The 15189-nt window shown below is 38.3% G+C and overlaps 1 protein-coding gene across 1 annotated transcript; it reads right to left on the reverse strand.

Annotated features, from left to right (window-relative positions):
* Window positions 1-2677: 2677 nt before the first annotated feature.
* Window positions 2678-4054, reverse strand: LOC149261418 (uncharacterized). The gene has a single exon (XM_089369077.1). It carries the CDS (start codon window positions 4052-4054, stop codon window positions 2678-2680), a length of 1377 nt encoding a protein of 458 aa, XP_089225203.1.
* Between the last annotated feature and the right edge of the window lie 11135 nt (window positions 4055-15189).

Genomic DNA, 15189 nt, shown 5'->3' on the forward strand with positions numbered 1-15189 from the left:
TTACATTATTCAGGGCCTCTTTTTTAAAATCTGTCCCCAACACCATAGCTGCAATAACGATGGCCGAGTCTCCCAGTATGATTGGATTCCTAAATCTCAGCCTGTTCAGGATAATGGTGCCTAAGTAAAGGCTGTATGCTTCTGCCAAATTATTGGACATTTGGCCCAATCCCCATTCATAGCTTACTAGAATTTTGCCTTGACTGTCCTTTATAATGCCCCCTGCTCCAGCTTCCCCTGGGTTATTTTTGGAGGCACCGTCGAAATGCAAAGTGGGGCGATTCTGGTCTAGGATCCATTGACTTACTTCTTCCTTTGTGCCTCTGAGCTTCCAGTGGATTCTTCTCGTGCATGTTTTGGGATAAGCTAGTTGATTGTTGCTGTAGGTGATGCAGAATTTCTTGTACCATTCCATCTCTTCTTTGTGCTAGCTTGATTGATCTGGAGGAGCGACCAAGTTTGCACTTATTGTTTCAGATATGAGCGCTGTGGGTTTTGCCAGAATACGGACAGGATTGGGCTTCTTGTTATTGAAAATACAGTTATTCCTAGCTAGCTAGATTTGCCAACTAAGAGTAGCTGGAATGCATTTCCACAAACGGATAATATTGTTTTTACCTTTCTTAGGGAAAGGGTAACATTTTGCCCAGTTTTTTTGGAGAGAGGATAGCTGATCAAAGGTCTCTTCGATTTCCATTGGTCTGACAATCTGATTCCAGCAGCTTTGGGCGAGGGGGCAATGGAAAAAAAGATGATGACTACTCTCCTCCTCAGCGCGACAGAAGCAACATATTGAGGACCCCAAGATCCCTCTTTTCCTTAGATTTTCAGCTGTGAGCACTTTTCCTTTGAGGAGGGTCCAATTGAAGTGTTTGACCTTTGGTATGCACTCTGATTTCCATACAGTTGTGTTGAGGTTCCATTTCACTGTTGAAGTGGAAGCCTGGAGAAATTTGTAACCCTCTTTGACAGTGAATTTTCCTCCACTTGGCTCCCAGATGTACCTATCTTCAGCCCCTATGTTGGTGGGAGCGGCGCCTGTGAGAGAGACCTTAAGATTGAGCCATAGATCTCTGAGTTCATTGGGAATTTGAAGGTCCTTCCAGCCCTGCCAGATGTTTTGGTCCCATATTGAAATATCGTACAAGGAGGTTAAATTTTTAGCTTCCATCCAAATTTGCAGAGGCCTGAGATTTTGGAGGAGGTTTCTTGGTTTGGCGCCCATGATTCTATCAGTCCAAATATTGACCTCCTTGTCGTTTCCAGGCACTTTGGAAATGTTCTCTCTGAATTGTGGGAGGACTTTTTTAATGAGCTTCCAAACAGGGGTGCAAGATCTTTCAGCTATTGTTTCGGAAAGGAGATTAGAATTTGGTCCATTAAGGTATTTCCTTTTCAAAACCTCCACCCACCAAGAGCCTTTGCCGATGAGGATTCTCCAAATCAGTTTAAAGCCCATAGCACGGTTGGAGAGGCTCGGGATTTTAATGGCTAGGCCACCCTTATCATAGGGAAGAATGACTTGATCCCATTTGACAAGGCTAAATTTTTTAGACTCTTGCTTTCCCCCCTGCCAGAGGAAGCTTCTCATTAATAGTTCCATGTGCTTATGTATACTAGCGGGAGCCAAAGTGACCGCATACTGGTAGATGGGGAGTGCATAGAGGATAGCCTTTATAAGGGTCGTTCTACCAGCCAGATTTAGCCAAGAAACTCCCCAACTTTGAAGGAGACCTCTCATCTTTTCTATATGTTTGGCCCAAATCTCAGCCTTGACTGTTTCTTTGGCTAAAGGCAGACCTAGATAAGAGAAGTAACTCCAATTCCTTTGCACTGGGATGTCCAGTATCAAGGAGATTCTTTGCCTGATTTGGTCAGAGACATTCCAGGTATAAATCTTGCATTTTTTATTATTCAACATCCCTCTTGAGGCTGCTAGGAAGGCGTCCAAGACTTTCTTGACTCTTTTTGCCATTAGACTTGAGGCTCCCCCAATGAGAAGGGTATCATCCGCAAAGAGCGAATGGTTGATTTCTTTAGTCCCTCTTTCTATACCAATTCCAGTGATCTCTTTTTGCTTGCGGAGATTTTCTAAGTGAATGCTCAAAGTTTCCGCCATAATGATGTAAAGGAAGGGAGAGAGAGGGCAGCCTTGCCTCAATCCCTTGGAGCTTCTAAAGTACCTATTTGGGCGGCCATTAATCAGAGGAGCAGTCCAAGGATTGGAGATGCATCGAGAGATGATGCTTGTAAAATTTTTTGAGATCCCGAATTTCTTGAGAACTGCTGTTAGGAAATGGTGGTCAACTCTATCGAATGCATTTGCCATGTCGAGTTTGATTATCATGCCTCGTTCCTTCCTGCTGATGCTGCTGTGTATTGCCTCTTGAATAAGTATGACATTATCTGTGATTTGCCTGTGGGGAACAAATCCCCAATGATTCTCTGAGATTAAGTGAGGAAGGAGCTTTTTGAGCCTATTGGCAAGAATTTTGGTGATGATCTTGTAAGAGACGTTACAAAGGGAGATTGGCCGGAAGCGGTCAAAGGAACGAGGGTTCACGTCCTTAGGGATGAGAGCAAGGTGTGAGGATTTGGTGTTTTCTCCCATCTTGTGATTTTTAAAGACATTTTTAACGATTCGCACAAAGTCTTTTTTGATTGTGTCCCAATGATTTCAGTAAAAGGCCACCGTGAATCCATCAGGGCCCGGGGCCTTATCCTGTTGCATACTGAAAGTTGCGGACCTGATTTCCTCTTCTGTGACATCCTGATCCAGATCTATGTTTTGAGAGTCTGAGATTTTACTCTCTACAGAGCTGAGAAAGTCAGAGCTGTCCGACTGCTGAGGGACTGCTGTAAGAAGAGATTTAAAATGGTTAAAAGCTGCCTCTTTAATTTCTTCTTGGTCACTGAACTCTTTTCCTTCTGCCTCTATTTTATCAATCTGATTTCTGGCGCGCCTGAGCTTTATGTTGTTATGGAAGAAAGAGGTATTTTTGTCTCCAGCCCTCAACCACAGGCACCTCGATTTCTGCCTTTGTTCCTCTTCCTCAGCTCTATTTTGTCTATATAGCTCCCTGTACATTTCATTTTCGTGGATTATATCTTCATTTGTGAATTGGTTGTTCTCCTTTTCTTTATTCCACTGCTCCATCTGCGTATAAAGATCCACTTTTTTCCTCTTCTCCGTTGCTGCGTTTTCCTTAGCCCACTGTTTAATGACTGCTCTTAGGGATTTTAATTTGGTTTCCCAGATGTAATGAGGCGATCCCAATACTTCCTTGGCCCACTGTTTTTGTATGAGGGAACGAAAATCTTCTTTAAAATCCCAGATTTTATTGTATTTGAAGGGGAGAGGCCCCAAGTTTCTCCCTTTTTCCAAATTCATCACCACAGGTTTGTGATCAGAGGCCGAAGCTTGAATAATTTTGCTCTTAATAGAAGAGAAGCTTGCTGCGATTCTTTCCTGCACGAGAAATCTATCTAACCTCTCTTTGATATTGTGGCAGCCTGTTCTTTTGTTACTCCATGTATATTTCCCGTTGAAGGGGGGTATGTCAATGAGATTATAGGTCTGGATTATAGCCTCCAGCGCCTCTCTTGAAGGATCCGCATGGAAGTTTCCTCCAAGCTTTTCATCCACATTTCTTATTAGATTCAAGTCTCCTCCCAGAATTATGCTCCTGTCATGAGAGGACTGTAAGTCTAAGGATAATGAGTCCCAGCAGGTTGCTTTATCCCGATAATGGTTTGGAGCGTAGATGTTGTATATGTTGAAAACTTCTTGAGAGACTTTGTTTTTGAGTTCTGTTCTTATCCACCAATTGCAAGATTGGAGGTTGATGTGATCCCATTTATTCTTGTTCCAGAGTGTTCCTATGCCTCCTGAGGCACCTTCTGAACCTATTGAGTAACCTTCAAAATTTTTGAATCTTTTGACTTGTTTTTGAAAATCTTGGTCTGAGATTTTGGTCTCCTGGATAAGGACGAAGTCTGGCTGCTCCTGATTTATTAAGTCACGGACTGCATTTATTTTTGAGGAGGAGCCCATCCCCCTACAGTTCCAAGAGACCAGATTCATCATTTACCAGATTTTGGATGAGTCCCGCTCCTCTCCTTTGTTTTTTCCCCGCTTCCTTTTTGCCTATCTAGATAGGAATCCATTGGTTGCTGTGCTCCAGTAGCCATCTCTTTCGCTGCTGCCTCATCTCTGAGTTCTTTATTTGACTTTCTACCTGCCTTTCTTGGTGTATCTAAGGGAAGACTGGTTTTTTTCAGTTTATTTCTGGTGAGTATTCTCTCTATTGTTGGAGGGGGAGAGGGCAGAGGGATCGAGGGCGAGGAGATGACAGCTAATGAGTTGTCGCGGGGGGAAGGGGGAGGGGAAGAGGGGTCTTCAACTTCCAGAGATTCAAAGGGGTTGGAGGTGGAGGGAAAGGAGGGAGCTAAGCCGATGGGAGGAGGCGGAGGAGGGGGGAGGGTTTCCGGGGCGGGCTTAGAACTAGGCCCTTGAGAGGAGGAAGGTTTTTTCTTTTTTACTTGTTCCCAGGGGCCGTCCGGAGATTCTTCATTTTCAATGGGTTCATTTAGTTTTGACTTGCTACATCTATTTGCGAAATGTCCATATTCGTGACATACCTTGCATTTGAAGGGTAGTTGCTCGTAGTCTAGCTGTTGGATGTGCGTCCATTGATCGACCTTGATCTTGATGGCTTCCGGCAAGCCTTTCCCAAGATCTACTTCTACGCAAATCCTGGTGCACACATGCATGTTCTCCCTTGGATCAGATCTGTCAATGTATTTGCCGACTGCGTTCCCTATTGCCTTTACTGATTCATCCCCCCAACAGTGGAGCGGTAGAAGTGGGAGGCGGACCCATACCGGTACTGCATTTGGGATGTCCATTTCCAGATCGAAGTCTGGAGTCCATCTGTTCAGATAGAGGCCTCTTGAATCCATAAAGTAAGGGTCGTTTCTGAATATGAGATTCCTGTCCTCTTTTGTTTCAAAGATAAATGTGTAATAGCCCCTTCCACAAAATCTGATGGCTATTTTCCCTTGGGTCATTGCATTCCAGTTGCGCTCCACCCATTTTTGGACTGATCTTGGAGAAGGCCAAAGACCAGTGAACTGTCCTACGAGGCCTCTTTCAGCGAGGGTGATTGCTGATTTCCTTGGCAAGGATGGAGGGAGAGAAACCTCGGGGATTTCATCTAGTTTTTTGACAAACTTAGATACTGAGGGACGAGTTCTTGTAGAATCATTGTCAGGGATCAAAGATGCGAACAGTTCTTCGTGGTTCTCTGGATCTGGAGGGGGGGGGGCGTTCCCAGCCATTCAAGACTGAGAAGCCAACACCAAAAGGGACGAGAGCAGAGGTATGGGCCCCAGCACAGGCCGGGCAGGAGGCCCGAGGGTGAGAGCAGAGCGCGCGAGAGAGAGAAGGGCAGCGGGCTGGCGGCAGCCCTGCCAGGCAGGGCCTGGATAGCAGAACCAGGCAAGCGCGGGAGGAGTTTTTGAAAATCGCCTCCAGAGCTCTGATTCGCCAAGTTCAGATGATACTTCCAATATTGATAATATTAATCCTAGAATATTGTATTAATATTTAATATTAATAATATTAATCCTAGAATATTGTATTTAATATTTAATTTTTATTATATATAATATAATATATGTTAGTACAATATTATTTTTAAAATAGAATTATTATTAATATATTTTTGATATTTTATGAATAGTATTATTAGTGTAATGTATTAATATTAAAATCATTTAAAATGTATTGATATTAATAATTATTATTATTATATTAAAATTGATATTATAATATTAAGAATCAATATAAATAGATAATAATTAATAATTAATAAATAATTAGTGTTAATGATTGATAAATATCAAGACCTAATAATTAATATTGATAATTAAAATAGTAAATTTTCAATTTTATAAATAGTTTAACTAATTAATGATAATTATTAATAGTCATTATCATAATTAATATTGTAAATGTTTAATTATGTACTAATTATTATTATTATTATTATACTTAAATTATTAGAGCGAGGTTACTAATTTACTAAGATTAGAAAAAGGGGGGGAAGGGGCGGCAGGAAGAGGAAATTCTACCACAGAATGTTAAACTTGAAAAGTATTGGTGACCTTAATTTCTCTGATTAGGGGAAGTCGGCTTCCACTAATCTCCATACCATTGTCTCTGTTGAGATTATGCAGGTGTTTGATAATTTCAAGAGCTTCTCTGATCTTTCGCCTATGATGTTGTTCTTCCCTAGCGATAATTGAGGCGCTTTCCAAGCAGACATGGTGCTTATTTTTTTAGGAGTATTTTGCCAGGGGGGAACTACGAGACCTTTCATTCTTAATATCAGCTCCATGTTCCTTGAGTCTGGTCTGCAGGGAGCGACCTGTTTCACCAATGTAGCTTTTTCCACATGAGCAATCAATTTTATAGACTCCCTTAAGTTGATGTCTATCAATACTATCCTTGACAGATCTCATACCTTGCCTAATAGTTCCAGGTGCTGAGAATTGCGTGCTTATGTTTTTCTTCCTTAGGATTTTTGCAATCTTATCTGTAACTCCATGAATATAAGGTAGAAAAACCCTACCACACTGATGTTGATCTCGGGCCTTAGGTTCATGAGATAAAATCCTTTTCTTGGCTTTCTGTATTGCTCTTTTAATCTCATTTTCTTTGTAGCCTATACTCTTAAAGGTTGAGACTAAATGCTTCTTTTCTTCATTCAGATGTTCAGCGTCAGAAATTCGAAGGGCCCTGATAGCAAGAGTGTTTAGAACACCAAATTTCTAGGCTGGGTGATGGTGGGAATCAGCGTGGAGGTAGTTTTCTGTGTGGGTTGACTTCTTGAAAACCTTATGCCCTAGGGAGCCATCCTCTTTCCTGATGATGAGAATGTCTAAAAATGGGATGCTCATGTTTTCTTCAAGCTCCATAGTGAATTTTATTTCTGAAGAGATGGAATTTAGGTGAATAAAAAACTTGTCAAGCTCTGTTTTACCATGTGTCCATTTTATATTGGTATCATCGACGAATCGCTTCCACCATGCTGGCTTCAAAGGGTAAGATTCCAGGGCCTTCTTTTCAAAGTATTCCATGTATAAGTTGGCCACGATTGGCGAAAGGGGGGATCCCATTGCCACTCCAGATGTCTGCTCATAATATGTTCCTTGGAAGGTGAAAACCGTTGATCACAAGCAGATTTCGGCCAATCTTGCAGTCCTTGGATCAGTAACATCTTTTATAACCTGAATGGCTTCATCAAGAGGAATCTTGGTGAATAAGGACACTACGTCAAAGCTAACAAGGATGTCATCACGTTCTATCTTCTCATTCTTAATGAGATTCACAAAGTCATGGGAGTCTCTGATAGGAATCAGTATTTCCGACAAGGGGCTTGAGGATTTTTGCAACATACTTAGCGAGCTCATAGGTTGGGGATCCAATGGTATTGAAACGTTGGCAGAAAATGGTTCTTACTGTGGATTCTCCGGTAACTAAGTCAAAAAAACTATATATATACAATTCATTTCTTATTGTTTAATCTTTAATAATTTAAAAAAGGTTTTAAGATCAAACAATTAAGAAACTTGCCTCTAAAAAGAGGACTTTATGATAAGTGAAAATGAAAATGTAAATAATGAAAGAATGAAAAGGGGATGCTTGAGAGAAGCTTTGACAAAAGGAAATAACTCTCGTTCATCAAAGATATAATGATTGCAAAAACACTTGGGAAGTTCAAGAGCTTTCAATAATCTCACCGTCGCAGAAATAGTTCTTGTTGGTAGTGAGTAGTAAAACAATTTATTCAAAAAAACTTGAAGGTGCAAGGAAAATGATGAGATGATAAGGCAGAAAGGAAGCAGTTTGATTTTCATTGGTCATCAAATTAGATGTTATCATTTCATTCGAATAATAGATAGTTGTGATAAACAGAATTGACAAGAGGTTACAATAGTGCATCAATTGTCAATTCGAGAATGAAACATTGCATAACTTCGCCATTAAACACGTAAAAGTACAAAGTTTAAAAGCAAAATTAATAGGTCAAAACGCACAAATCCCTGAAAGCATAATGGCTACTGAATAATCAATCTACAAATGAAATTATCTGTGATAGTGCTAAATCATCCATCTGACAACATCAATTACACAACAATTTGAATAAAAAGATCTCTTGAGATCATAATTACGCCAAAAATCGTTTTCACTGCGGGGTTGGGGTCAGCACACATTGAACAATGAGCAACGTTTTCACTCATGAACAATGTTTTTTGCATTTTTGGCCACCTTGAAAATTAAGATGTATTCACAAGTTGGATTTTGTATGAAGTACATTTGTTTATTGGCTTTATATAATATATGTTATATACATGAGATAAATTTTATGTGTTTCAAAAACATTTCTATAATATATATTTTTGTGTACGGTTTTAATATATTTATCATTTATTAGTCCCTGCCTTCAGCAGGACTATAGCAATCGATAGATTGTTGACCGGCAATTGATTGAGTCGTTGACCGATTTTTTTTTTTTGCTTTATTACTGTTTAACCAAAGTTTTAGAGTCGCCATCGCTATTCATCTAAATTTTAACGAAAGTTTCCCGCCTAAAGGAAATAGACCTCTTATTGCAGGTTTGGTTCATCCCAATGTGAAATATTGTGACAATTTATATTTATCCAAAGTCCAGGAATATGTTGTATGTAGTTTTAAATACATTATATTTGTCCAAAGTCCAGGAATATGTTGTATGTAGTTTTGAATACGTTGTATGTAGCATGTTCAAAGTTTTCTTTACCCTGATACCAGATTCGCCATCGATGCACATGTTACTTCACGGCAATCCTACTACCTACTACTTCCTCCACGTGTAGTACATGTTAATGGACACTCGTAATACATGTTATTGGACATGTTACGTGTTATTGGATATGTTACTTCTTGACGGTTGGATATGTTAATTCTGGAGGGTCCTTCGCGTGTAGCTATTTTTTTTAATTATTTTTTTTTTGTATCACTGAGATGGGCAGGCTAAGATATTTGTGTATTACTAAGATGGGCAGGCCAGTTAGAAGCATGTACAGGGGACAAAAACAAAGAATGTTATTCTTGATAAACAAAGAACGTTATTCATGACGTTCACTAACGTCGCAGGTCCAAGTCCAGGGGCAGGTGCTTTTCAAAAACTTGCTTTCTGCATTTCAGCAATTCCTTGCTTTCTGCATTTCAGCGATTCCTTTTTTGTGTACAAATGATGGGCTAGTTTTTTGCTATTCTGATTGGGATTCCAGGATGTTATTTTTTTAATGGTCCAATGTGACAGATGGTCAAAAGTGTAAAAAGCTAGTAAAAGATGGTCAAACGTGTAAAAATGATTGATATCTATGGTCAAACGTGTAAAAATGATTGATATCTATACTGTTGGAGCATCAATGGTAACTTCAAATGATTATTAAAACTACCTGTGCTATTGCCTATGCCTATGGTAGATACTGCCTTTGCCCATGTCGCTAGTGCTTTCTCCTCTATTTGTGGTTCTTATACAACAAATGTTGCCTAAGCTATCTATGTTGCCACCTTTGATGAGTAAGCATATTAAATTGTTCCATGTCTTTATACCCTGTAGTAATAAATGATGTATATAATGGCATAATGCAAATATGAAAAACTCATTCACTAAAATATCCAAACTCCTCTTTTAGCTTTGGTGTTCTCTTACCATTGACTAGACAATGTCAACAGAGGAATCCATCTGCAAGATGTAAAGTTTGTAACTGAGAAGTCTCAGCACAACCTCTTTGGTTTTTCTAGGGTGCGACAACCTGAAATTGAGCAAAAATGCAATGCCTCTAATGAAGAGTCCTCAAATTTTGTGGAAAATGGGAATCTAACTAACTGATAAAGCAAAGTCTCAAGCGTTGTCAATTACTCCTCCTGGTGAAAAGAATATCGACCTATGTTCTATTTTTCCTTTAAGGCTCTTGTCTTTTACTTGAATTTATCAGTTTCTTTATCTATTTTTTTTCCTCCACGAAGACCCAAGAAATTTTTGAATTGTCTCGTTTGGCCTGCCTCTGTAGTAGAATATAACTTTTTATTTTGATTTTGAAAGTGGCCGCCATGGCTTTGGAGGACCTCCCATGCTGCTTATGAAAATTTCGATCATCAGTGTCTATGAATTTATTATTATGCTCATAGTGGTTCCAGTGACTCCGACACTTTTTGAACCACATTCCTTAGAGGGATCGAAGAAAATCTGTATTAAGTATCTGGTTGTTGTATCTGTATGTTTGTGTGCAATACAAATTACATAAGAACTCATTTGTTCCTTTTTTGTAATAGTCCAACTCTGTATTTCAAGCAAGCGTGCAGAAGAAGGTGTCGATCGAAAATCGCATTTCATAAATTGTGTAGAGGGCATCAATGGTGCAGGGACCACTAAAAGATTGCTAGTGCATTGGCACTTGCAAAATTTGATTTGATTGTTGTGCATTTGATTTGATTTGATTTTAAAATATTTGTTAAATTAACGATGGCTAAATTCTATAATATTTCAACCATATTATCGTTGGGTGTTGAGTTAGGCTGTTGGGTGTTGAGTTTTCAACCATATTAGCGTTGGGTGTTGAGTTAGGCTGTTGGGTGTTGAGTTAGGCTAATAATTTGACTAGACAAATTCAAAAGTAAGCACATTTAGAAGGAGCGCCGCATAGATGGAGCCGGGGTTACCAAGTCTCACTAATAGCACTTAGCCTAGCATCACAGCTACCAGCGGCCAATCTAGTCCAGTCCCTGATCTCAAACCTGAGGCAGAAAACCAGCTCACTGAATTGAGAACAAAATTTTGCTTACCCTTTTAAGGTTATTGTCCATAACCTTGCTGCCAACGCCTTCCTCCAGAGTTAGGTTTTCGTCTTGGATTCAGGTTGGTTTTATTGCTTCTCTCCGCCTTGCTTTCCTTTGGCCTTCTTCCTAAAATAGAATACTTTTAAGTAATGTTCAAGGAATTGTGCTGCTCACTCAATTGTTGTTTGTCTCGCATTTAGTCGGGTTTGGGTTTCCCCTTTAAGGTAGGTTCAAATACATAATCTGTGTCATTCGTTAGCAGTTCAGAGCTAGAAGTAGTAGTTGTAGGTCTACCAGTAGAGACATACTAGTTCTTTCAGTAGCCCTTATTTCCATACCCATATGTATGAGTTAGTATGGAAGAAGAAAGCACAAGGGTAGTGTTATTCGTGGTTCTCTTGCCTGTCACTTTCCCTGCCCTAGCCTAGCAAGAAGGATGAACGAAGAGTCCCCATTATGGGCATATCTCCTTGCGTGGGTCTATATTAAGGGAAATGATTCCTCACGATAGAACAGGGGCAGAGTTTTGGCATTCTGGAGTAGAGAATGCTACGGTAGTTGGGTATACCTGTAGCGTGCGATATGCTTGATGCGACTGCCACTGTTCCGTTTCAGTGGGTCACTTATATTGCGGGGTTATGGATTCACGTTCGGGAGATCTGTTGGCACCTTCACTTCCATCCTGTAATAAATCGTTCTTTCATTCCATCCCAACAAGGGCTTCTACCCTGGTGCTATGGGACAATGCATGAAAGATACAGATAGTTAAATAAGGAATGTTAAGGCAAATGCAGAAGGTTACAGGTGACTTCTGTTTGTTTATAAGCCCCTTTCTTTTGAAAGAAAGGCTAAAGATTCTGTTTGTTTATAAGCCCCTGTCTTTTGAAAGAAAGGCTAAAGAAAGAAAGGTAACAAAGGTACAGGCTTCTAGTGAATGTCTACTGGCGAAAGGCTTCTGTCCTTAACGTGGCATGGTGAAAAACTTGCATGATATATGATGGAAATGGAGTGAAAAAGCACGTGGCTCTCATGCGAGGGTCCTCGAGTTCATATAATTTTAAAAATTTAACTTTCTTCCAGCAAGTCGAGAATCATTAATTTCTAGAATTTTCCTGAACTTTCTTTAGCTTCACGTTTCAGCACCCCACCACATATGTTAGATTGTTGGAATAATGGTGTATTGATCAAATTTGCTTTCAAAACAGCCTAGAAAATATAGCATTCTACTTGCTTTAATATTTTCTTCATTGTAATCCTAATAATAAATCTCTGATGCACTAGTAAGTCATTTAATATATTGTCAGGATGCTTCAAATGTAAAATTTGGCCATATTTTTGATTGAGATGTGTTTTCTTCATGGCATAATGATCAAATAAAACACATCAATGCTTGTTGTTGTAGCGGTCTGTGCTACTCCATCCTCTTTGAAAAAGGATTGAGGCCGAGTCTTTTCTAAATCCTTGAACCAAGATGATTGTCTTGGAACTTCCAAAAGCTTCTAATGGTAATAACAATATAACCATAGGATTTATGTTTAGTTCTTTTGCATGAGAAATATTTGTCTCTTTTAAGTTTTAACGAAGGATTTAGATCCTGCCCTTTTCTACTGGTATACCACTGGTATATGGCAGTATGTATTTGATCATCAGCACTCCAAACATATGCAAAAACTAAGTGGACAGAGGAACCAAGTTTTAACAAAGGCTTTAGATCCTGCCCTTTTCTACTGGTATACTACTAGTATATGGCAGTATGTATTTGATCATCAGCGCTCCAAACATCTGCAACAGCTAAGTGGACAGAGGAATGTTTTATTAATTGTTTTCATACCCGGCAGGGACTCTGGCTGCCTGCAGCTCTTGTTATATATTACAATGTGTCCAATAAAACCTTTGAGCTATATAGTACAATGTATTTACAATTGGCTTTAATATATTTACAAATGTTTTAATATATGTGTTGGTTTAAAACATTTATTTTATATTACAATGCGTCCAATAAACCTTTGAGCTATATGATACAATGTTTATTTACCACTGACTTTAATATATTTACAAATGTTTTAATATATGTATAGTATATGTGTTTGTTTGTAGTTTTAAATGTGTAGTATATGATATTATTACATTATTATTTTTATTTTTTATTTATTTACAAATACTAAAATTATAATCAATTTATTAAAACAATATATTTACAAATTTTATATATTGTAAATCAAAGTATTTAAGTGCTTTTATTAAGCTAATCATGTTCATATATCTTGTGGTTGCAGGAAAATTTCGTCAATGAGAGAAAATGAAACACAAAGGTAATCATGCATAATACATCTTCACAATATCAATAAATTTGGGTTTTGGGATTGATTCTTTCACCAAACAAGGACCTAATAACAACGGAATATGACCTCCGCTCCATCATAAAGCAGGCTATTGACTATGATAGTTAGTCTAGTATGGACTTCCATGTTATATTTGAAGTTTACTAATAACCTTTACCTTGTCTTTTGCCACGAAAATAATTGATTGGTATTCAAAAGTACCTCACCCATAGTTGAGTTATACCAGATGATTTCATCCTAGTTGAGTTATACCAGATGATTTCATCCCCTTGCAATGGTTTATTTTTATGAATTCATGTTTTCTCTTTCTAACCCTACTCCACGCCTAGTTGGGCCGTGAACTTATCAAATAATCAGTATGTATGTATAGACATCTATACATGAATCATAAGTGAAGGTTACAATGTTCTCAATTCCACACCCTCTAAGTTTTTAGGCACTATGTGTACCAAGGTGTGAACCTAGGTCATTTACATGTTAACACCCCACCTTAACACTAGATCATGATCTCGTAGAATATGATTCATTTCTTGGAATAAATTCCAGAGTAGTTTATGCAACAAATGTTATGTTGTTACATTCACAACCAGACAACATTATCAATGCACTCTGACAAGTAAACTTCCTGCTTGGTAGGAAATAGTAGTACAAAATATGCACCCCAGATTGTATGATTGTGCATTAATTTGAATAGCTTGCTAGATATCATTTTATCGAAACCAATTGTCTTTGTGCACCACAATCGTGATTACCAATACCACCTAGCCATCCAATATGGTTGAAGCATCCTATTTGTTTGACGAGTTGTTGCATGGTTTGTTATCCTCTTTCTTCATCACCTAGAACCTTTATATGTCACACCTTACTTGATGCATGCATTATTTTACTACTAGCATAAGATCCTTAGACCATCATAAGTTGTATTAATGTGAAGCCTTTTGTTTTACCAAAAAATTGTTAATTAATTCAGACAAGTCATGTTCCAAATCTAGTGTACAATTCTTGTTAGTCATTAGGCTGCTCTAAATTGCTCTATTTCTATCTTCGAATGCATCTAGCACTACCATATCTAATATGTTTGTCATTTCAGTTCTCATAAAGCATGTATACTTTGTTTACACATAATAGAAGCATACAAATCCTTTTAATCTTATCAATTTCCACAAAAGGTATATTCGTAAGATCTAAAATCATTGTACTATAAGCATCTTTTTCTTGCTACAGATTTTGAAAGGTCCCTATTTGTGAGATATTACTAAGAGAAACCCATCTATATCTGGATTGAGATGCACATCAAGGTTGTGGAGTTTGAGGTTGCATGCTTTAAGTTGACACATTGGAATTTGGGTGAACTTGAGAATGTGCCCTTGAGCTTAACACTATCTTTCTGTTATTAATTGAGAAGCACTAGGAGCTGCTTTTACACTCCCATTATATATTTACACTAGATGTACTTTTGGGTGCGAGTCCCATTGGCCTACTTATTAGAGTCATAAAATTATTAATGTATGATGTCTTCTCCAACCTATATACAGTGAGTTGTATTACATTTGTGTGTACACTTTACAACTCTGACCCCAATTCAATCTAGATTGGAAATATAATTTGTGCCTCTTTAGTTACAGTTATTGGGATATTGTTTTATTCAAAAAGAAACCTATAGGTTCCAAACTTATTAAATATGCATGTTGTTATTGAATATCATAATAATGACTTGATTAAGTTTAGTTTCCTTCAATATTGTATATTTGGAGCATTTTCCCAATAAGGGTGAATTAAACAGTTCAATCAGTGGCAAAACCACATCCAAAATGGATTGCATCATTACATGTAGATGCACTAATCAACACAAAAATATTAAATTGAAAGACAAGTATAAATAACTAAAATGCATAGTCTAATACCCTGTGTTTCATGAGCTTAACGATCTTTCATGGAAAACTTCATGAATAG

This window comes from Pinus tabuliformis, chromosome 6 (assembly GCF_031772625.1).
Source record: "Pinus tabuliformis cultivar Carrire ecotype Pingquan chromosome 6, CPIR1, whole genome shotgun sequence".
NCBI classification, from domain to species: Eukaryota; Viridiplantae; Streptophyta; class Pinopsida; order Pinales; family Pinaceae; genus Pinus; species Pinus tabuliformis.

What these genes read in the sequence shown, in the direction of transcription:
- LOC149261418 (XM_089369077.1), bottom strand. Translation starts at nt 4,054, where the DNA reads ATGGGCTCCTCCTCAAAAATAAATGCAGTCCGTGACTTAATAAATCAG.